We start from the raw sequence: 25,001 nt of genomic DNA on the forward strand, positions 1-25,001 counted from the left end.
TTTAGATGCTACAACTCCTTCTGCACTTAGGCAGTAAAAACATACTTTTTAGAAAGTGCTGTGATTTTAGTAAATGTTGTCTTCAAATCTCTGAAAATGTTAAAGGCAGTGATAAACCTCTACAATTAGATATAACTAGATACCAAGTTAATAGGAATACAAGACTAGGGAACCTTAAAATAAGCCGTCAGATGGTTTAACGTACTCTGAAATAAGCTTTTAAACATACTTCATTTGTCTTGTATTTGTGCCAGGTAAATTTAACGACTGTAGAATGGCTCTGGAGATCAGAGGGAAGTACAAATATCTGTAAAAGAGTTTGCTTGGTAGCGCAGATTGGGTATTTAGTAATTAAAAATAGCACATTTTCAAGAGTTAAACTTGTGCTATGGATATTATACTGTTGATCATGGCTGTGTTTTTCTGATACCAAATACCTGAGTTTTGATGTTACCTGAAAATGTAGTGCTTTGAGTCGATTTTTCAGAAGCTTTCTGATTTCCTACTGGGTGGATAGTCCTATTGAGCTTTGACTGTACAGAGTAAGTGCATTGTTTGAATCTTTGCAGATTTGTAGGCTAGTGAAATAGTAGATGCTGAGAAACTCTAATTGCAATGCTCTTTCATGTTGTTAAAGGTGTGAGAGTCCTTGTAGATGCCAGAGAGAAACTTCATATCCCTTGGGGAGATCCTGCTAACCAGAGTAATGGAGATACGATGATGGCTTTTGATACTCGGTCGGTCACGGTGGTGCAAGGCATGGTGGAGACGGCAGTTTTTTTACAGTATCTTCCAGCCATAAGAGCTCTATGGGCGGATAGCGGTATCCAGCACGCGTACGACAGGCGCAGAGAATTCCAGCTGGTAAGATTTCTGTTTCAGTGTTTTTAATGTGAGTGTGTGTGATTCTTGTTCCTGTGTTGCTTTTCCGTAAAACACTGATCAAGCGGCCTCCTTATGGATCTTACGCATTTTTGAATGGTAGACTGTTACACTGTGGTATTGCAAACAGATGCATTTAGCTCCTTCCCCCTCCCTTTTTTTTTTAAAAAACAAGAATAATAAAGAGCTTCTGACATAATTGTCCTCATTTCATATGTGAGAAAGCTGAGTTATAGAGGGCTTTTATGTTTTGTAACAAAGCTAGTACCTGTGTAGTGTTTTTACCATATAATTATTTTTACCCTTTGTTAACTAGTGCATCGACTTAAAAAAAAAAATGGTTTGCAATAAGGGAAATCTTGAAAGTAATGTGATTTTTAAGAAAAGATATGCATGGGTTAATGAGAAGAATTTAAAAACCACTCCCTTCTCTATTCCAATTTGAGCAATCTAGCAAACATTCCCTCTGTATACTTCCTGTTTAATTTTAAATGTCTATGTTAATACTCATGTAATGAGATTTTTGTTATATTGAAGTTCTCAGCTGAAGATGGAGTATACAATTTAATAGTGGGGTTCAGATGGAATATACAATTCAATAGTGGGGTTGGAAAGGAAAAAGAAACACGTCTTCATTCTTGAGCTGGAGCTTTAACTGTCCATGACAGCTAAAATCCCTTCGCTCCATTTCCATGCAAATGCTGCAAAAGGAAATGAAGAATTTAAGTTAAATTTGCTGTTTATTGGTTCATAGACTTGTGTACTAAATGCCAGTGACATAGGGTTTTGTGGGAGTGGGGGTTGAGAACCTTAAAATAGATTAAATCTTGTTCTTGTAGGTCTCTTAAACCTAAGTGGCTTTGTGTTTTTATGTCTTAAAAATAACCTTTGTGTTAGTGTGAATCTAAACAATAGCTGATGATGTCTCCTGTTGAGCTATTATGAATGGTTGTGTAATCATACTCTGACTTAAATAGGTTGTGTAAATACTCTATAAATATGTACTGCCCTGATCATGGAATGTCTTCTAGAGATTGCAGAATGGACAGGTGCTTGAGTAGCCTGTCACCTGCCCAGCCTAGTTCTGAGCTGTATAAGTACGTTTTTATTGAGACCTGTTGCTTCTTGCACTTTGCCTTCAAAGTGATCATAAAAGGGTAATTGCTCTACTGTAGTCAAGATCCTCTCTGGTGCAGATGTGACTTCTAGTGACGTAATTGCTGTGCTGGAGTGATCTGTTTTAAAATTTGTTAAATAAAATTGGTTTGTCTTTGATTAGGCATGTTTAATGACTTCAGGCTAAGTAGCAATGGAAAAGGGAGCTATTACTTTTCTGTCATCTTGAGTCTCTGAGAAGTAGGTTCTTTCTATAATTGAAGCATGTGCAGAGTTTCACTTTGAGTAGGATTTGAAGAATATATTCTTCTGAATCTGACAGGAAAAAAAACTATTGCTTTCTTTTGGAAATCCCTAAATCTGTATGAAGTTCTCTGCAAAAATATGTATGGATCATGTTGTGTTTTAGGCAGAACTCAAAGAGTATTTTTTTAAGTGCTCTTAATAGTTGAGTACTGTCCTAATACTAATTTTTGATTAAGTAAGGTAGCTGCTTTATTTATACTTACATTGCCTTATTTCCTAAATCCTTTCAAAATGTCAGCCCGAGATACTTATGCCAAGTTATAAACATGAAAAAACCCAAGAAGCTGAATGATGTCATTGTATTGAGTGCAAGCAGGGTGATCAGTGCTGGCTAAGCATGAAGTCTTGGTTTTAACCCGGTAAGCTTCCAGCTTAAGTTATGACAGAGCTCCATGCGGGCAGCAGAATGGCAGAATACTCCTGAAAGCAGTATGTGTTTTTGCAGTACCTGCTGACAGGCTTTGTAGAAGAGTGTTCAGAGAGTTTAGACATGTGCCATAATGTGGAAGGAAGACGCAAATGGTTAAGGAGGGAATGACGGACATACCCGAGTCAGGAGGTAGAGCAGAGGGAAGTTGGAAGAGACGCAGACAGTTCAGTTGCGTAGAGTACTGACTCCTGAAGTAAGGATTCAAGACTGAAAATTGTTAGCATTGTAGAATGGAGAATAAGAGGAAAATACTGTTCTACTTCCAGTTCAACTGCTTGTGGCAAAAAATGTAATGAAAGGAGAGATACCAGCAATCATCAGATGAGTAGGAGAGAGGGAAAAGTGGCATAAAAAAAGTGTAAAATTCTGGGACTGAGCATGGTAGAAGAGTATTATTTGATTGTATATACTCTAACTTCTTTTCACGCTGTTAAGTGAGTTTAACTTTTTTCACTGGACTGAGTTTGACGCTACACTGAAAACATGGTTCATATTAAGAGAACACAGGCAAGAATGCTGGGAAAGTATGGTTTATCATGGGAATAGGACACTTTGGGGCAAAGGTAGAAGTGAGCAAATAAAGAACAGAGCAGTGATGGATAAGGAATGAAAAATGTCAAAATTTACACAGAAATTCTGCAGGAAAGGAAGCGAGAGTGTGTAGTTCTAGAAGCCATTTGTAGCTTGGACAGATAGGAAATACAGAGAAAGAGGGTTTGAGATTAAAGTTTCTGCATGTATGTGTTTAAAACTTGAAGATGTATGTACATTGTGAGAGATCATTAAGCTGTTGTTGCTTTTTTTTTTTTTCCTCTATCATCTTTCACTTACAATGCCAGAGATGATGCTAGGAGCCTAAAGAAACAATGTGGTCTTTTTATAGCAGCATGAGAGGGGAAGAAACAGAACCTGGTTGTATTTTAATGGAATTAGAAATCAGCATTTCCATGCCTAGTTCACTGGAGTGTCCTTCCTCATTTTGTTAACTTTAGTGGTCATGGGGATAGTCAATATGATTTATTTTCCTTGGTATAAAAATAGGGGCCTTCTGGCCACTAACAATGGTATTTATGAAAATTCATTAGTTCACACTTGTGTAGTGCTTTAAAACTGGAAAGAGCTAATTACAGGTTAGTACAATATATGCCACTTCTCAGGTGGTTAATATTATAATCCCTCAAATTTCACTACAGACCGAAGTCACTCGGGTGATAGTTCCACTAACACAGTTAACTAAAGATTATTTTGGCTCTGTAGCTCAGTCAGTTCCTGTAACATACACTTAGGATTCTGGTCATCCTCCAGCTTTCTCTCCTTCATCTACCGAGCTTATTTCTCCTACAGCTTCTAGTCAGATGGCTAACATGGATTAGTTATGGAGTTAGTCTGTATCAGCCTAAGGCTTTCTCACATCTAATTAACATTTCAGATTTTTCATTGCAAGTTGATTTCCAGTAAAAATCTCCTGAAATGTCTTGGATAAACACACCCATTACCTTAATTCTATAACATGCGAACCGATTTAACTAGACATTTCCTAGCTTTTGTATTTGTACTCATGAACTATTCAGTTGCGTGATTGTAAACGTTTGCTGTTCTCATTGAGATTTGCTTTGAGGCACTGGCAGCTGAGGAGTGTCTAGTGCTGGTGCTGTGTATCTAGTAACACCGAGGAAAGCACTTCTGTGTAAAAGTACTGTTGTACACTGCCTCTCACTTCAGTGCGCTTGCTGTGAACTTCCATTTCTTGAATTTGCTGTGAGAGTTGTTAACAGAGAAGCGTTTTGAAGTAGTGTCCAGGAGTCTTCCAATTCTCTGAAAATGGAAAAGTGGGGTGAGAGCTGAATTGCTCAGATGCATGATAAGCTTTGAATGTGTTAAAGGTTTGTTCTTGTTAAAGATAACTTTTGGATGGGTTTGGATGTTTGCTACAAGCAATTGCTGATCTTCAGGTAGATATTTTGCCCTACTTGCAAATTACACTGGATGTTGTTTGGTTTTTCTATGCCATGAACCTGCAATGCGCAGGGGCAGTGATGACACTTTATTCTGTCTGCATTTGCATAGAACTGCAGAGATAGATGATACAGTAAGGATGATAGGATATGCGTTTACCTCTGGATCCTGTTTACTTCTGTGACATGTCTGCAAGTGCTAGATCAGATTATAGAAGACAGGAAAAGGCGTGTTCAGCTTGAAGTTCTACTGCTAGTTTTGCTGCAGCTTCTCTGTAGCATTTTTCTGTTGCAGAGTAGTGTTTTTGGAGAGTGTTCAGTTTACGGGATGATTGTATTTTATCTTATTCTGGTGGGGCTTTTTTGGGCTTTATCTCTGAATATTGGTGGGGCTGTCATACACATGAGAACGTTAAATTAGCTCTGTGGGAAATAACGAGTACTCAAATGGCCATTGCAAGGTATTAGCAAAATTTTCAGGTGCATAGGCAATACATCCTTGAAATGTGCTTGATTATAGAGTAGTGATCCTGTGGAGGTTGGTGGAGTTTGAAGCCAGACTAGGCTGCCAGATGTTGAGGTCTTCCTCTTTCTCAAGTGAGGGCAGTACTTCAGCGTCTCTCTGAAGTCACAAGCGTAGAACCTGGAAAAAGACAGAGTATCTTATCTGTGGTTCATTAAAAGCATCTACACCATATTTGTGACACTGAATTTCAGAAGCCTTTCAACAGCTTGTGCCTTCTGTAATGTGTTGATATTCCTCTCAGTATTCATCCTCTGCAACCTCCCCACACCCCTAAGTTGGAGGGTAGAGATGTGTTTCCCCCCTCCCTTTCCCAGATCTGCTCTTGGTTCTGGGATTGGGTGTTCAGTTGTCCCGCTCTGTTTCTGCTTGAAGTGTGTAGGTAGTGCTTCTATTAGGACATGCTTGAGCGCATAAACTGTCGGTAGAAAGTTTCTCAAACTGATAGAAGAATCTTCTTCTTCATGGATATGAGATTCAGTCACCCAGCATTTCTGTAAACGTATGCATTGACTATTCGGGCACCTAATCATATAATTTAGAGTTACTTTATTTAAATACAATGTTGTAATTACACTGAATATTGCTTAAATTTTTGTGGGGAAAACCAAAAAGCTGCTGCTTTGTCTGTGTTGAAATGTGAACTATTTTCCCCTCTTTCCCCAATCAATAGGTCTGCCAAGCATGAAATGACAGGATGGCATGTGTACAGTCAGCATGACTCCTTAAAGCCCTTGGAAAGGTTAGAGCTACTTGCCATCTTTTGGTGTTTCTGTGAAAAGGATTTATCAAAGCTTGTTGCTATACCTATGGAGAGAAAAGTGCTTTACAGATTTGTACTTAAAAATGAGTCATTCAAATCCTCAGAGAAGACTCAAGGTTCTTGAGGATTTGCTGTTTTTCCTGCCCCAATGACAAGAAAATGCTGGCTTTGAGTTTGTATTAATAAGGCTCCATATAGGGATTAACACTCGAGTCAAACAATAAGGAGGCTTGAGTTTCCTTATTCTTGGTTTGTGGCCAGAAACCCTTCAGTGTGTATACTAGTGCATTGGTAATGGGGATTGACCGTAATATTTTAATTGAGCTGAATGATCTTCAGGTGAACTTTTATACTAATTTAACACAAAATGCCATTTTTTTATCATTTTCCAAATTGGGATTAGGACTTCTGTTTCAGCCTCTGTGAGTTACTGTGGTTTGAAAGGCTGTTTCTGGGTCTGCCTTCTTCCCTTTCCACCATTCTTCCTTTCCTGCCTGCTGACTTTTCTTGTTAGCACTAAAATGTTGAAGTGTTTGGAGAACAGTGGTCTTGTATTGCCAATTGATGCTGTAGTGCAGGCTGGTCTGGTTTTACTGAAGAATATCTTTTCCATAATTTTTTCTGAACGTTACTATTTTTCTTTTTTGTTACTATTATTTTTAAGCATAGATGTGGCTCTGGATTGAGAGGACTTTCAGTGGGAGCTGTCTTAATGTGGACATCTTATCCCAGCACACACGTGCCAGACAGAAGCATGCCGAGTTGTCTTCCAAGCAAGAATGCTAGCAACTTTTTGGAGGCCTGTGTGCCACCCTTAGCTTGTACAAGTGTATCTTTTCTGTGTGGTTTCAGTGCAATCTCTGAAAATGAATTCTTAATTCAAACTCAATCTAGATACCTGTTTATGGGGAACCACTGCTTTTAAAATGCAGACTTCCATTGTACAGCGTGGGAGCAGAGGGATGTGTTCTTACACATACTCTGTCTTGAACAAGCTATGTTATATTGATCATCGTGTGCCTTAGTTTCCTAAATGTTTTGTTGCAGAAGGCTAAAAGGTGACCTACTTTTGCAAAAATTTGGATTTCTATAACTGAGCCTTGATTAAATAAAGGTAAAATACAAGTGCCCTTCTGAATATGCTGTGCATGCCAGCAACCTCTAAAGAGTTCAGAGGAAGAGACTTTCTCAGCCTTCCACACGTCTTGAATGTGTGAGCCTGTTCTCAGCAGATTCTTTTAAATTGGCGCAAATGTGTTAGATGAGCTTTTGCTGCTTCTGCAGCTTACAGTGTAACATGAGACCTTGGTACAAACATTAATTCAGAGCCCATTTCCTTGCTGGCTACTAACCTGCAAGATACTACATGTTAGTACCTGTAGAACTGTCTCGTTACATTACTTCACAGAATTTAAATGTAGCAATGGCTACACCGTTCTCTGTCCATTTAGAAATGACTTACTAAATATAAGCCCGATCTAAACTACGAAGTCCCAGTATTCATAGCTGTCAGCAAATCTCCATGCTGGCAAAACATGTGGTATGGATGCAGCTGTGATCTTCCATCTATATAGGTGAAATTAATTTTGCACCTGAGGCAAAGAATATAGAGCGATCTTTTTCATATGTAAATATGGGATCCTTTAGGATTAAGGTGTGATGCCAGGGGCAGTGTTGATTTGTGCTGCTGTTCCCTAATTTGAGCTTACTGTAACAAGACTTCAGCCTTAGAGGCCAGTTAAGTCTGCTCTCACTGAGCACGTATTACACTCAGGTTGTATTAGGATGACTGTTTTGGCTGTCTTTATTGACCTAAACTTCAGATCATGATAACTGCTATTTATATGTTCTGAGTTCATGCTGTACCTCTTATGCAGAACTAGCAAAGTGGTAGGAAACTTTAGCTTGTGGTAGCTGAGGAAGTTGCTTAAGAAAATGTGAGAAAACGTAAGTGCAGCTGACCTTACTACGTAAGAAAAGCAATAGAATAACTATACTAGTGTTTCACATAGAAAGCAAGATAATCTCCATACCAGCATTGTATCTACTGGCACTTTTTTTTGTAAGTATCTAAATTTACCACAAATCAGTTGAGAAGTTCAGAAGGTGCAGAGCCTGCCCTTTTGTGGAACAGCAAGTTGTATCACTGACGGTGCTGATGGAGTCTAGCTGATACCAAGTGGTATCTTGTATTGCTCTGGAATATGAAGCCTTTATTTATATCTTAAAGGTGAATAAATGGGGCATAGAACACAATATTAGTTAACTCAGCAGCCTCAAACAAGAAATGTACTTAATGCAAATAAAAATCTCTGAATAATCCTAGAGGCTAACCGTTATACTCTACAGCCCTTACGCTCTACTACCAAAGTAGTTTGATGGGTTGAATTTAAATGGTGAATAAAGAAAATGTTTAAGACTACATCAGCAGCTAAAGAAGGTCCTAAATTACTTCCAGTATCTTCTCCACTTGCTTGCCTGCATTAACAATAAACATCAGGTGATACAGCTGGGAAAGTTGAGGAATTTTAAATACAGAAAACACCCTGAATTCTTTGTCATCACAGTAACTGACAACTTCAGCTATTTCAAAGAAGAAAATTTCTGGACTATAATAGGCAGTGAGCTGACTTCTACAGCCCTTAATTCACTGTACCATGCTGCACACTTCTCCATCATGGTCATTCGTCCTTAAATGTTTTCCCAGTACTTCATAGTCTCCTCAGTTAAAATAGCAGGAATATCATACTCCTTTCCAGTGACTTAACCAAGGAACTGAAAAGACCCCAAATTCTTTTTATGGATGAGAGGTACAGGAATGCGTAATCACACACGAGTTTCTGTATCTTTTTCCTTTGATTAATGATGCCGGAGAAATGATTTTAAACAAACCGATGGGAGTCTCGGCAGACTGCCTGGAAGCGCTTCTCACTGGGCACATGATGGTATTTGATCACCCGCTGGTGACTAAATAAAGAGGATGCAGAATTTCCAGGCGAGGAAACACAGTGCACTGACACCATCTGTAATGCAAAATGTCTACACAAAATAGTGTGTTCAAAAAAACTGAGTGCAGGGTGATCTACTAAAATTCTACATGTGGGTGGTATTGGGACTTTTAACTGTTTTCACTAGCAAACATTTATATAGTTGCTCTAGTAATTGATTTCTATTTTTTCTGGTTTTAGTTAATTTCTAGTACGAAATTCTACAAGTGATGTGAAATATTTGCAGCCTCCTGGATGTTGCTGCTGTTTAGGGAGTCTTGTGTACTTTACTGTTACTTTGAGTGCTTTAGACGCAGCTTTTAGTAATTTTTAAAAACACTAACATTCATCTAATCATCCGCATAGATCTTTCACAAGACCTAGTAAATTGTCACTGAATCTTGTCAGATAGCTGGTAACAAGAGCTGATATATTAGTATGTCACTGTTTGCAAACAGAAATACCAGAACTTAATTGAAATTGATTCTGCTAATTGAGGCAGAGGAAGGAACTAAAAAGCATTTGGTCATCTGGGTTTCTCATGAGGCTGAAAGAGGAACCAAATGTACTTTAAAACTGAATCCTAGGGATACTTCAGTGCATGCATTGGTATCTAGTTTAGGGTTCTGCTTTTGAAATGTTGTGATTTAGTTTACAGAGTATGCAATAATGGGCTTTTCAAGCATCTTAAAGTTCAATATGGCCAGTTTTAGTGCTGATATGTTTCCACATGCCAAATATTTGTCATGTTTTTGGGAGCCTTTGCCGATCTTGTACAACTTGGAAGCAAGTAAAGCTCTAAATGATGGATGGCAGATTTGCAGACTCACTACTGCTTCAGTGTTAGATTAAATGCAGTTTGAGTTGCAAATACATGAAGTCATGGAGCCAGTGGGTCAGTGCACTGAAAGAAGAGCAAATGTTTACAGTCTGGTTCCAGTCTGTTTTGTGTGCAGAACATTTGAAGTTTATATAGATGCTTCCCAGAGTGTAAATAGTAATTGGGAGGTGGCTGTTTCTTCTTGGTCAGTGCATTCATATGACTTCTAGGTCTATGTGTGTGCCGTGACTTGGAAGATTTGTTTCATCAACGAAATTTGAAAATCTTTTGCAAAGTATCGGTGTCTTTCCTAAAGTAAACTTCATGGAAGAGGAGTTTGGTAGGGAGAAAGTAAAAAGATCTTTGAAGAAAGAAAGTGCACCTGATCTTGTGGACGGCATATCCTAATTTGCTTTCATGGGTTAATTTCTGTTCAGGTTCTGGCAAACAAGCATCATCGTTAGATGCTCTGGTTCTGCATGTGTTGTGTCCCATATGCCATTTATTGCATTTCTTAACCTGGCTCTGATCTCTAGAAGGGGCTGCAGTAGACTTGAGTCTTCCTATTTGGAAGCATTGGTGATCCTAAGGAAAATGACACGGCAGGATAGATGCTGTATATTCCTAGGGTTTTTAATTGTGTTAAAGAGTCTCAGCAGACTTTTGGGTTTTGCTCTTGAGTTGTACAAACGGAGTATCACTTCATACAGCTCAAAGCTATGCAGTTTCTTAAAATTCTCATCTGTTTCTAGAATATGGCACATCCTGGTTTCCAAGTAGTCTTTCAGAATTAGTTGGAAATATGATAACAGTGCCTTCTGTGGAAGAAATTGTAATTCTGTAGGCTTTAAAGGAATGCTGTTTCATGCCTAAAAGCTGTAGTGAATTTTCATATTTTTAAGCAAGTTTTGTTAAGAATCTGGCAATTGCATCCCTTCTTCAGAGAGGGGAGGGATACCTAGCTAAGAAAAATGAAATTGGTTTTCTTCCCTCTTAGGAAAGTAATTCAAAACTGGAAGAGTTTGCTCTGTGGTATACTATTATGCGGATTAAGTTCTGCTTAGTGCTTGATCATGTCTTCATTTGGTTAATTGGGATAGCGTGTTCAGTGAAACAGTGGAAATGCTGTCCTGATTGGAGAGAAAATCCGAGTCTGAATTGTGTAAGTGAATGAGGCACTTTGAAGGGCAGTGGGAAACTAAATTCAGTGCAAGAAGGAGAAACAGCTGATACTGGAGCCTTATTTGGAGTATTTAGTTCTAGACTGACTTGCGCATGGCTTGGCTTACCTCTCCTCCTTCACTCGCAACTGTTTGGGTATGGCAGCTGTAGCAGATGCTTCTGAGTACCCAGCAGCTTGCAGATGCTGCCAGGTAGTTGTAGTGCAAGAAGTCAGGTTGGCGTGCTCTGTCTTCCTCCATTTGTTTTCCATTTTGAGAATTATGGATTAATTAGATTACACAGTAAATAGGGGATAATAGATTAAAGGGATATTATTGGTTTAAAACCCTTCTTAAACCCCTTCACCTTTCTTTAACGCCATTATGCAAGATAAAAATGTCAGCCATGAAATAAACTTGGTGTGACTCCTCCCTTTCTTGGTTCTTTTGTAGCTTCATGCTGTTGAGCACCCTCCACCCAATGTGATCCAGCTGTTCTGAATACAAATTCTGCTCTGTTACAAAAAGATTTTACAAAAGATTACTTCTGTGAGTCAGGATTTCAACCTTTCCTTTTTTTAGGACAGATACTCAGTTTGTGTGACTGAACGCAAGACAGGTTTCACTTCTACACCGCATGAGGCAGTTCTGATTGCTTTGAAAAAAGTCAACTGCAATTCGAGCTGCACGCAGGAAGTGCTGAAAAGAGGAAATAGGATAGTGCTCTCAGAGGTAGGATGAGCTGTGACGCATTTGTGACACGTATTGGTGGAGAACAGGATTATTTTGTACTCCTGTATAAGCAAATGTAGCCTGTGCTCCCCAGTCTTACAAAGAAGAGGCAATTAATCCCAACGTACTTAAATTTTATCTTTGAAAATGGGCAGATCAGATTTAAATGACTATTCAAATGGTTGAGCTGGAGAGAAAGAAACTAGGAGATCCTGAAATGTCTGATCTTGACATACGGTATCTGTGCTTTAGCCCTTTTAAGGCTGGTCCATTAATGCTTCCACTGGCAGCAGTGCCATTTTAAAGCAGTTTGCCCTTCCTTCTTAGGGAGGGAGGGATTAGTTTAACACGGAGCAGTTGGCTGGTCTGCAAATGGCTGCAATCGTGCTCATGTGGGCATAAATGGGGACTGCTTTGTTTTGGCGGGAGTGCCAGTTTATGCTGGTTTTAACATAACTTTGGCCATAATTAACACTTAGAGAAAGGAAACATACTTCTCTCCAGGAAATGTGTTTTGTGTTAGCACACTCTCAAATATTTTGACCCAGACTTCCAGTTTGGTAAGTAAATATACTGTTGCTTACCTCAACACTTTTCCCTAAATACCTTTAGCACCCTTATTAAAAATTAGTTATTGTATATGCTTATTGTAAACTCCCGAAACACTGCTAATAAAACTGCTGCTTAAACAGAGAGCACTATTTCAAGTGTTAGAGCATAGGAGTGGCAATTGGGAAACAAGTTGTTTCCCCTTACCTTAGGAGGTACCAAGCAAGTTGCTGAATTGCTGCTACAAAATAGGGAAAGTATCTGGTTTTTAAATTTAGTTCCTTGAATAAACAAGTTATAGGTATGAATATGTAGAAGTTTTGTCCTATTGTGTTGACTGGGGCATGTTTGAAAGAGGAATCCTCATTAGAAAGCACTGGGAAGAGTGACCAGTGAGAGAGGTTAATTTGTAGAAACCTGAAAGCTGTGAAGGAATCAAGATTACTTCATTTATCTCTAAGTCTGAGGCCAGTAAAAGAAGCCAAACCAGTTCAATGTCTTAACGTAAGACTTGGTTCAACTTCTACTGGTCTAACAATCAAGGCTATTGTGGATTTGAGCTCAATAATATAATTACGGCTAGGTGCATTCACGGTATAAATGTATCACCTGGATCATCTGCCTCTTTTGTGTAATGTTACGGACATCCCTCACTTGGGTGGAGGGGGAGGAAGTTGTAGTGCTCTCTAATACCTCTCCCACTAGGAAATCTGCATTGATTTGACTAAAACATTTCTCCATTCATTATCTCTGTGCTGATTACTGAAACTTCAGAAGACATGCGGTGAAACTTCAGTAGCAGAAGTATTGATTTGCAGTCAGTCATCTTCTGAATCAGCTTGGGGTGGAGTGTCAAGAAAATAAAGGTTAGATATTCTTTTCTCTGGATTCTTTGCCAAAATCCTCACATATGGATTTATCTGGATTAACCCTCTACAGAAAAAAAACTATACATAATGAAATGTATGCTATAGGGATTACTAGGGTGCTGTAAAATGCAGAATTTTAAGGCTCTGGTTATTCCTCCATCATCTTTCTTCTTTCAAGCTGCTTTTCCCATGTTACGGATGGTTTGGTTTGCGTGTCAATTTAGGCATGTACGTGCCAGCCTCAATACATTGTAGTTACCTATTCTTATTCTAAACTAGGCTTTTAAAAAAGCTTTTTTTGGTGTTGTTTTTGTTTGTTTGTGGTTTTGTGGGATTTTTATTAAATAAAATAGGAAATCTTTGTTTCTCTTTTCCCAGAAATTCAAGTACGGTCAGGAAGAGAAAATGTATGGTGGTTCCTGTAATTCTAATCTGGATTACTAAGTTATATCTCGTATTTTCTTTAAATATCTGATTTATTCTTTCAGATACTTAATTAAAGTCTTGTCAGTTCAGTATGTTCCACTGAACTTGCAGCCAAACGTAGATGGTTTTGATAAATTGTATGTTTCTTTATTAAACCTTGTGATGACTAAATCTTTATTTGATGCTTTTTCTCTATCTTTTTTTTTTTTTTTAAGTGATTGCTATTGGAAAAAATGTAGTGTCTGTGTTCCCCTAGAACAGCTAAAAAGCCATTTGGCTATGCTAAGGCTTCAACAAATCATATTTAGATGGCTGACATTGTTTTCATGGAAACCAAATAAATTGGTGCCACTTCCTGGGTTTAAAAGATGTGTTCATCTGTTGTGTATTTCATGCAGTCTTTTTTTTTTTTTCCCTCCCCAAAAATATTTTTGTGGTTACTTTTGCTTTAGGCACTAACTATAGCAACATTTTAGACAGTAATCTTTCTCTGTGCTATGTTTTGTTTATAAAAGATAACTAATCTGGTTTACTTCAGAAGACCACATGAGCAGCTACGATACACTATTGTCTTATAGGTAAATGACCAATATGTGCTATAATCCTGTCTTTGTAGAAAGAGTGCATTACATAAAACTTGAGATATGTCATTGTACAGGCATGAGCAAGACTAGTTAAAATAAATGCAGTGTTGTAAGGGAAGCTGTTGTTGTAACATCAAGTACCTTGATAAGAATATGATTTAGTTGTGTTTTCTTGTAAATCACTTGTATGTTAATGGTGAAATGACTTGTCTTGGCTTTCTTCACAAGACTCCAGGAGGCACGCAAGCTGTTTTGAATCAAACCTTTCTGAAAATGGAATACTTGACAGTTATGAATAAAGTTATTTAACAGTCAACTTCCTGTGGTTTACATGCATTTCTGAGTCAGGAGGAGGCTGAAGGGCTGCAGCTGAGATGTGTGTACTCTATCTGAAAAAAACCGGGCATCTTCTACAAGCAAAGTGATGGCTTAAAATCTGATATTCTGATATGATTTATTTTAATACTGTATTAAAAGAGCAAAAGCACAGTCACCTAGCACTGGAAGATCTTTGAAGCTAATGTGTAGGCCATTCATTCTGTTGTATTGGTGTGTGTTCAGGAAGTTTGCTTTATTGCAGTATGTCAACATGCGTATGAGAAATGCGCTCAAGCCTGCATTTGACTTTGTCACTTCTGTTGGCAGCTTTGGGCCTGTGCTTTAAGTTAAGTAGAAGGAAGCGGGCAGTGGACAAATGAGGCTCAATGGTATGGTTCCTGCAGTGTAACAGGTCATTGGTAATCTTCAACTACACTTCAGAAGTTGGCAGTTCACAACTGCTCAACTGTTAAAATGACCTCAAAGGGTTCACCTGCATTTAAAAAAAACCCAAAAGTTTACCTGTGACTAATTTAACACCTTCACATCGCTATATTTCTTTAACTAGATCTTTAAATTAATTTTCGATTGTATGTGCTCACAGAACATGGGTGTGAAGACAATGAGAATGTCATGGAGAACTATAGAGTTTTTTAACGGGGGTAGATCCTGCAGTTTCTCAGTCTCCTATTGATTTTGTCATTGGTGTGGCTCCTTTGTGGCATGACAGCAGCAGACTGACGGCTGCAACAGGCACGTGGTAGGGGCTGGACGCGGTGAGCCACACTGGAGTTAGTGGGGCAGAGTGGGGAAACCCAGTTTCTTTTTTCTAGTCATCTAGGGTAAACCAGAGAGTTTACAGTTTATCTAAAGGGAAATTTTAGAATGCGACAACTGTCTGTTGAATACAGCCATTTAAATATAGCCACTGTCATTGATTTATGGAGTGAGATCTAGTTCTGTATCCAATATCAAGAGAAAGTAGCCTAACGCAGAAGCTGCCTTTGGAGCTGTTGTCCTACAGGACTGTGAACAGATAATTTTCTTACTCACTTTTAACAATTACTGGCATTAAGGTTTTCCTTGGTTGTTGTGTGGTGGGTTTTTCAGTGGGTTTCTCTTCATTATTGCATAAAATACAAAGGTTCACCCCTTTGGAAAAGGATCAGAAGTCTTGCTTGGTTGCTTTGTAATGCTGCCTTTTTGAAGCTTGTTTAAAATGGGTCAAAACTCTTTAGTTCTAAAGTAGTGCATTCTGATGACAATCTGTTAGTTGTGGTAGTTTGGTGTTCGAGAGTATCTGTAGTTAGCAGAGCTTAGCCTGCTAATATGAACATGTCCAGGTCAGATAGAAAATTACCACTAGTCAAGGCACTGGCTTGTAGCTGTATGATACGGAGGGGTGTCTGGAATGTGATGGAAGAACAGATGATGAATTTGAAGCTGTTGTAAGTTCTTGATGCCATGCAAATTGATAAAAGCCAATTATTGAACAACTTTTATCCTTAAATACAGAGTTGAGTCATGTCGACGGCACTTGCTTGGTGTGTCGTATTAGTTGTCTGAATAGATTTTCATAAGGGAAGAACCCAGTGACTGAGCCGAAGAGTGGAGGAGGGAAACTGATACGTCACTGCTTTATTAACTGTATTATGCTTGTAACTGATTGCTTTTATAGTTTAATTTCTTGAGTTTCAGAATGGCCACCTTGATATTTGTCTGCCATTGACTTTGATACCTGACAGCCTAGAAAGCTAAGCAGTCTTCTCGGTGTGCTTTCTGGCAGTTACTTTACTGTTGGATATGTGGCTCTAGAGCATTGCTGTTGCTGCAGGCCGATGTATTTTGCATTTGTGTTTTCAGGAAATCCCCTCTTTTGGGAAGCTGCTTCTGGGGGTGTTTTGTGACCTTTACAGGCTGTGGCTTACTTGTCTGCTCCAACTGCTCAATCCATTGCAGTAGCAGTAAGCCCTGGGACTTATAGGAGAGGCAGTAATTCATGCATTCCAGTATTGCGGAGTTAATGCTTCTTTAGGGAGTAGGCATTGCCCTAAGTAGTATAAAAAAGAACTGTCTAAGATTAAAATATGTGTATGCATGCGCACACACACACGCATACTTACAGCCTCTGAGGTCCAGGTATTCTAGAATAAATACCTCCACTTAATGAGTCTGAAATCTGGCTGATTTGTATGTAGTCCTGTGGGGGAGGGAGGGCTGCCAGCTCCTACTAGGACCTAGAAAAGAAATTAAGTCTGACCTTAAACTTTATTTCATCTTAACATTCAGCTACAGCCAGCTACATTCTTAGTACTTAGAAGGCCTGAATTCTGATCCTGTTACGCCTGCTTGGGAAGTTTGATGGATTTGTGCATTTGTGCATCAAGGTTGTGTATTTTTATTTTCTGTGAAATAGGAATGCTCTTCCCCATACACTTTCCATACGGGATTGAGGCTAAAATAGATTTCTGAAGTGCTGAAAAAGATGTAGGTGTAAAATACTGCCGTCATTGCAAGCAGTTGCTGCTGTGTGCCGCTAGGCTTTAAAATGGTTAGTGTTACTGCTGCAGTTTGTCACCCTAGCAAAAATCAGTAATGTTAAGCGAATTAGAAGGACTATGTGTCGAGCACAAGGCATGTTTCAACCAGAGTCCCAGTCTTGCCTAATTAAAAGTTGATGTTCAAATTGCACGCTTAAAGGTGCGATATCTACTTGTATTATGTAACTTTTTTTAGTACCTGGAGAACTTGCAAAGGTACCTGGCTTATGTGTCTGCTAGAACCTTTTTGGACTGTGATTTACCATACCCTACTTTACTGCTGTTTAGATGACACAGTTTAATATTGAGGTTTGATATTCTTCCTAGATAAGTTTGCAGAGTTCAAATTCAAGTGAGGGGAAGTCATTATCAGGGTGTAACTCCTGTCCTAATTCACTTGTCTGGCTTAGATGTAATCACCCCAGCCTTGGATACTTCTTGAATTTCTCATCAAGAAAACTCAGTCAGAATTCTTGCTCTTCCATCCGCAGAGTGAAAACACAGATGGTTTCTTTTCTGTATTTACTGTAAAGCAAATAAGTTACAGCTTGGTAATCAAGAGCTTTCAAAAGGAAGCATGTTTCTGCTTCTGTGATGATGCTGAGAATCTTAAAAAGGTACTACGTTCCTTTGCAATAAAGTCAATCAGTACGTTACCTATTGCAAGTGAACTCGGGTTCAGTAGCATCCTTGTAAGAGTTCTTCCTTAATCCCAGCACCCTAAAAGAGTTCTGAAGAGTTGGCTGTAGTTTAGGCTTACAATAAAAAAATCTTTAGTTCCGCATTACTGTAGGGATTAAAAACTGCAGTTACTGTTTGCAAGGACAGTGATTGCTTGAATCTGGAAGATAACCTGTATAGTAAGTGTGATATCATGCAGTATGGCAGCGCAGAGCTCTGTTTGTTACTCCCAGCGTAAGGAGTTCTTGTCCGACTTGGTCTCTGATAAGAAAGTTTAGTAAAATGCTTCATCTGTTGTGTTTTCTCATCCTCTATTCTGCTAGTCATTTGCTGTGCTCGGGGAAAGTACCTGTATGAATGGATCGTATGGCAATGCAGTTATAAATTAACTTATCTCCAGTGATTAATCCCTGTACCTGAATGCCTGTATATGCAGACTCTTCAAAGGGTTAGAAGAATTGAATGTATCTTTTCATAATGAAGGCGTGGTTGCTTCGTTGATACTCCCTGTGGATAACACTGTAGGATTTATTTAGCAATTCTAAACTTGGAAAGAATTTAACTATTGTAAATGTGCCTACCTATGCTTTTAAGCTTAAATATTAACTGGCCTAAAAATAAAACGTCAGTTGTGCTCTTAGGATGGCTGCTTAAAAAATGGTAGTGATTAAAGCTTACAACACTTAAATGTAGATTTTGGTAAATTAACTGGACTTCAGAATGTAAACTATTGGGATCAAGTGTGCCACTTATTTAAATAACCGTTTGCTTTGTTTTTAGGGGGAATCTGTAAAGTATTTCTTGGACAACTTGGATAAACTTGGAGAACAAGTAAGTTCTTTTTTTTTCCCCGTCTTGAGTTTTAAGTAGTCTTTGTGATCTCTAGGTTTTAAACAGATGAAATGTAATTAGTGTCTACTCAAATAACTTTATCTTTAGTTAACTTTGACTGTCCCTTTATCTCAGCAGTTCATCACTGACATTCCAAAAACACAGGGCAATGCAAGGGCCAAGAGACTTTCTGGAAATAAAACTTCTGTAGAAATTGAACAAAAAGCAAATTACAAATGCTTGTCCAGTCAGAAGACTGTTAAAGTAGCACTTCAACACTAATTGATAACCAAAAATTACTGCTTTTGTTTTTACATATCCAGTTAGGAACACTAAGTTAAATCAGTGCACAGGTCAGTGGTACTTTTCTGTAGTATCTACTTTAAAATAAACAAACCTGGTACAGAATAAAATCTGTTTTCTCTGGGGAAAAAGCTGAATCTTCTGTAGAATACTTTTTGATAAAAATGTTGGTTACTGTTGAATAATGAGGTTGTATGGCGATACTCATTAGTTGTGTATTGCAGAAATGGCATGTGGAAAAACTGCCTTTAAAACGAGATGCTAGCTTGAACTCCGTGGGGAGGCAGTTTCTCCATGGTCATTTCCAGCTGATGGCTAAGAAATGATGAAGGAATCCAAACTTCAGTTGAATCCTGTTACATCATGCTTAATTTCATTTTTTTTTTCTCTTTAACAGATAAAAATTTAATTTTAAGCCAGACTATTTTCCTGCTTTGAACTATCATTTTTCTGACTAGAGCACTGGTGATCATCTTGCAGAATGCACACACCTCCCAGATATCTTGCTTGAGAACTCCAGCACTCACTCTCTGAATTTTGATTTGACCTTGAGTATAAGGCAATACTTATAATGAACTGCACTCACTTGAATGAACTGCTAAACTTTCTGCTAATGGTGGATTTCTCATGGTCTTTGAATCCAATGCTATTTTAGTTTCGAAGGTTGTTGTTTTCTTTTTTTCTTTCTCTCTCCTCCCCCCCCCTTCCCCCCCCATTTGCACACATTTGGGTAAAGATTTTTGCAGCTTCTTTTCAAAGTTCTTTATTTAGAAACCTTGGTCCATTCTTTGATTAAAGCATGAAACTTGAAGTCACTATTTTTTTTTTTATATTTTTATACACACACACTTACTGTAGGTCTGACATTGTTGTGGGAATGCTGAATTCTGAATTACAGCTTTTCTGGATAAAATTAGACCAAATGGTGTTGAGATACAGAGGGACTCTTCACGATCTGCTGTCATAGAAAATGTTATGTCTTTGTGGAAAAAGTGCTAGCTAAGTTATGTTACTGAGTGAAAGATTTGATAGGTTCTTCTGGTTTATTCTTATCTATATGCAAGATTTATCTAATGATTATTTCCCCAAACTCTATTAATATAAGTATTTTACTGTTCTTATCTGTTATCTGATACAACTGGCCTGGCCTGCAATTAAATTGCTTATAAACATAGACCTGCAATTCTTGTGCCTCTTGTCAAAACGGAGCTGATGATAACAGTGCATAGGGAGAAGAACTTAATGTTCAGATTTAATCAGATCAGCAAAATAAAGAGTCGCTGGCTGGCATATACACGTGGGATCGGCTGGATTCCTTGCAACTGTTTGTTGTTATTTCAACTGCCAGTGCCGACTATATGTATTCCAAATATCTCATAGAGAGGCATTGCTTTCCATGTTGCGATTGGATCTTATTCATGCCTTAAATTCTAATTTTAACTAGGCAAACAGTGATGTGATAGCCAAAACAGCCTACTGATAACCAAAAGAAGTCCTTTAGAAGAAAACAGACTGTAGTGAATTTGAAGATGACGACAATTCAGGAAGAAAGCACATGTTCCGAGTCAATATCAATATGTATCCTTGGGAAGAGCTGTGCTTGCAGGCAAATAGAGCTGCACAGAAAATAAAACAAAAAAACAACAAACCTTCCCCCCCAAAAAACCCCACCAAAATGGAAGAAGGTGAAAAAGAAGACAGTCGACATGGAAGACTGGGCGAAGTGTAGAAAAGGAGAGTGTGCTTGGGGGTGCTTGCAGGAGAAGTACTGATTGACAATGGCGAAACTTTGAAAGGACTTTGAAAATAATACTCAGTGCCGTCCCAGGAAAATACTCACCTAATGCTGCAGCCTCCAGATAGGGAGAATGGGATCAACAGTGAGAAAGGGGCTAGTTCAGAATTGCTGCAGTGGCAAGCTGCTAGTATCCCAAGGATCTGGGCTTGAGAGAGAAAACATAATCATCCTTCAAAAAGATAACTAAAACACTGGGAGATTTCTTAGAAGTTGTTGTATTTAGTTTCCTGTAGCCAAATGATGCCTATATACCAAGTATTTGACTTCCAGTGCACTCATTTGCGGACTGTTGCATCAGAGTAGCCATTATCTGGTATAAAACATGGTAGGTCTTCTGTGCCTGTAGAACTTGAAAGCACTTGAAAGGATTTTATTTGTGGTTGCAAGTGTGGAAGGAATTTTAAATGAGTAATAATACTCGAGAGGGAATTTGTCAGGAATTGTAGGGATACATTCCTTGTTCTTGAAAGCTTTACTGAATAAACAGTACAGGCCAACTCCCAGAGGAGTTTGCTTTGTGCTCTTGTTTCAATGTTATATGTGTTATATATGGCTTTGCCTATTATATTAATTGATTTTATTTATTTACTTACTTTAAGAATTCCAGTCACTCCTGAGCTTTCCTAAGACTTTCTGGTTTTGTTCTGAGAACTTGAGACTAACTTCCTGAATAACAAAAGATTATACATTCCTGTTTGAAAGATGGAATAAGTGTTGAACCTGCGACATTCTCTTGCCTAAATGTTAACACTCAGCTTTACTCAAAATCCCATCACATGTACCCAATGACACTTGATACAGTCATTGCTCTATTCCTCTGATTGTTCTCCCTCTCTAATAAGTTTTGGTAGAAAAGACCCAAGATAAGTTTTAACAAATAAAGACAAAAATCTTATTACCCTTTAAAGTTGCTTCTTTCAATCAGACAAGGGGATGGAAGCCCATGTCTGTTGCTCAGTTTGGAGAGAACATGACAGTGCTTTAGCAGTTCAACTCTACTGGAGATTTAGATGGTGCGGGTTTTGGATGTGTAATATACTACAGTAAAAAGTGCAGGGTGGGGAGCCCGTGCTTCAGAGAGCCGCTTTGTAATTCATGCCACGATAAAAATCAGTGCCTTAGTCATGGGCAGCTCGAATAAAGAAACCTGGGAGTTCAAACAAAACAGTCTCTCTCTAGCTAGTTTCACTTTTGAGCTTACTTTAAAGCAAAGTGATCCTTGAGTTTTTGGAACATTAGGCTTTTACTTCGTGATTTCTAAAATTGCTTTCTTAAAGGTTGTGGATCAAACTTGCCCAGCTGCCTTAAACTTGGAATACTAGTATTTAAATAGCCATGTAGTTATGTGTTCCCCCCACCCCAGCTTACTAGTTGAGTCAGACTTTCTGGACCATGGTCTTACACATCTTTATAAAAGCTCCAAGTCTGGTAACTGGCACTGTCGAAGGAAGATCATAGATCATTCACTAAGAGGAGACTAAAATTCCAACTCTGAAACCTAAATCACTCCTTCTGAAGTTACGAGAAATGCTGGAAAAATGTAAGGAAGAGTTTCCATAACAAGTGAACAAAAAAGCTTTAAACTTCAGCGTCAACCAGCTGTCTGTTATAGATGTACTTTTTAAATAGCAGAAAGACTTGGACCGTATGCAAAAGTGTAATTCTAAGAATGAAGAAATCCCCAGTACGAATCTTGAATTTCATGCTGTCAAAAGCTGACTAAGAAGAATTCCTCTTCCTGTTAGCATCTGCATCCGTTGATGATGACTGTTCATGTAACAGTCAAAAAAAAGTAAAAAACCCACTTATCCTGCCTATTTAATTATGGGGGAAAAGGCAGGCTGGAGAACTTCAGGGTACAGCTATCTTGGGTGCCCTCCTAGGCTGTACTGCTGGGAAGGGGTTGCTGTTCTCAGCTGCCTGTTTCTTCTCCTATTCTACTAATTGCACAGTATGTTTTGGACGAAATCAGGCTGTGTGAGCTTACAGGTGTTGCACACAGCTAATAAAAGTGACTTTTTGGACCAATACAGCTGAACGCAAAAGATCCATGGCACAAACGCAGTAAGTTGCTTAGATTTGCTTTTCTGGCATAACTGATTGCCTTAGAAATTAGTGGAGCAGCTCTTTTTTCTAGAAGCAGTCGTGCAGTATGCACGAGAACATGGGAGGAACTGAGTGCCCACAGTTAGAAATGGATACTCTGGTGGTTACTGATTTGAGAAATCTGTTTTAGACCCCATGTGCTGCATTGCAGTGTTGGCAGCCAGTGTGTTTCCCAGCTTTGTGGGAAGAGGATGAATGAAGCATAAAGTAATCCAGAATGAGGGAAACTGGCATGAGGAATTGACGGTACACCTCTCAGGTTGTTTATGGATCCTTGTTATGTGGCAAATGGAAAGCTTCAGTTCTCTGGGGTACGTGTTTTGATTTAATATTGGGTGTGTTTCCTGCTTTGGACTCTAGATCTTTCCAAAATGCTTCAATGTTAGCATATAAATACACATACATGTGTATGTTTGTTCAAAACATTGTGCTGTTCCTCTGCAAGCTTTTCTCTCGATTGCAAGTCAGCTGTGATCACCATGCCTGGGACTTGTATCCTAATCAGCAAACTCTCCTTTATTTTTTATAGGATTATCTTCCCTCACAGCAAGATATACTGCTGGCACGAAGACCCACAAAAGGGATTCATGAGTACGACTTTGAAATAAAAAATGTTCCTTTCAAGATGGTTGATGTAGGGGGCCAAAGGTCAGAACGGAAACGTTGGTTCGAATGCTTCGACAGTGTCACATCAATACTCTTCCTTGTTTCCTCGAGTGAATTTGACCAAGTGCTTATGGAGGATCGGCAAACGAATCGCCTTACGGAATCCCTGAACATTTTTGAAACAATAGTCAATAACCGCGTTTTCAGCAACGTCTCAATCATTCTCTTCTTAAATAAGACGGACTTGCTTGAGGAAAAAGTACAAAAAGTCAGCATCAAAGACTATTTTCCAGAGTTCGAAGGGGATCCCCACTGCTTAACAGATGTCCAAAAATTCCTGGTGGATTGTTTTCGTACTAAACGCCGGGACCAGCAGCAGAAGCCCCTCTACCACCACTTCACCACTGCTATTAACACAGAAAACATCCGGCTAGTTTTCCGTGATGTCAAGGATACCATCCTTCACGACAACCTCAAGCAGCTTATGTTACAGTGATGTGCAAAAAGACTTTTTTATTTGAGTAACTTTTGTGTGTTGGTTTTTTTTAACTAGAAGTTTACAGCAGGTGTAGAGAAATCCAGATCCTGTCAGACTTCTTGATATGTGGCTAAAAGCTGCTGCTGAACACATTATTGCCAATTTCTGCAGAAATTCAGGCTTAATCTCTTCCAGTGTAGCTTCAAGTTGACTCAAGTTGTAATCTTATAGCAGAACTATGTCTAAGTTACCTGTAAAGTGGTAAATTTGACCTTTTGACCTTTTAAGAATGTGTATATTATCCTAGAAAATTCATTCCACCTTCAGAATTCCAAGTCCAAACTTCAGTGAAATTATTGCAATTGTTAGACTGTGGCAGTAATTTAAGGGGGGGAGAAACTTTTCACATCTAACTTAACATTATGAAGACTGTGATACCATAGCTGACTTATGATTTCTCAGGTCTATTGTTGATTAGAAATCCCATAAATCCCTTGCTGGAATCATCTATTTGAAGCTAGGATTCATGGGGGTAATGTACTTCCTGTTTAAGTATAAATCTTTGCATGGGGTTTGACTAGGAGATGCTTTAAAAATACTTAGATTGGGAGCTTAGACATACCTGGCAGGAAGTACTAACGCAGGCAGAAGTCTAGTGATGAGGAATTAGTGAATGGCACAGTACACGGTTTCACTCTGTTGCATTGTACGTACGTCTTGGAGCCATGGCAAAGCACAGAGCACTATGATACGGTCCTCTTGAAATTCTGCTGTGGGAAGGGGGAGCAAGCTAAACTTGTATTTCTTATCTTCACTAACCAGATGTTACATGTAGGTACCTTACCCGCTCTTGAAGCGCTTTAATATAGCACTGGTTTATTTTTACTTTCTTCATGACTGCTTACAGTGTGCCTCATCTTAATCAGTAAGCATTTGGTGATGGATAGAAGTACTTGCAAACCTAAGTGCCTCTTGTGTTCTGTCCTCCTACGGTATTTTCAGTGGCCTTATGTGAGCATATGTGTTCCCAGCAGAGGCCTTGTGTAGCTGACACCGTGAAGATGAATGTTTTCTTCTGAAAAAAGAACATGTCACAGCAGAACGTGCTTCAGCTGGTGAGGTTCTTTCTGAGACTTTCCAATTGGGTCTAGCAATCCTAAGTGTACTTGACCCAATTATGTTGCGCAGCGTACTCCAGAGTGCTGCTTGTGACTAAGAATATTTTACCAAAAGTTCCA

At 38.8% G+C, this 25,001-nt stretch overlaps 1 protein-coding gene across 1 annotated transcript; it reads left to right on the plus strand.

The window, feature by feature from the left end:
- Positions 1-615: 615 nt before the first annotated feature.
- On the plus strand, positions 616-23,995 carry GNA13 (guanine nucleotide binding protein (G protein), alpha 13). The gene is made up of 3 exons (XM_009587181.1): positions 616-864; positions 18,422-18,472; positions 23,209-23,995. Exons 1-3 carry the CDS (start codon positions 616-618, stop codon positions 23,779-23,781), a joined length of 873 nt encoding a protein of 290 aa, XP_009585476.1. The 3' UTR covers positions 23,782-23,995.
- Positions 23,996-25,001: the final 1,006 nt, after the last annotated feature.

This window comes from Fulmarus glacialis, unplaced genomic scaffold (assembly GCF_000690835.1).
Source record: "Fulmarus glacialis isolate BGI_N327 unplaced genomic scaffold, ASM69083v1 scaffold32871, whole genome shotgun sequence".
Classification (NCBI taxonomy): Eukaryota; Metazoa; Chordata; class Aves; order Procellariiformes; family Procellariidae; genus Fulmarus; species Fulmarus glacialis.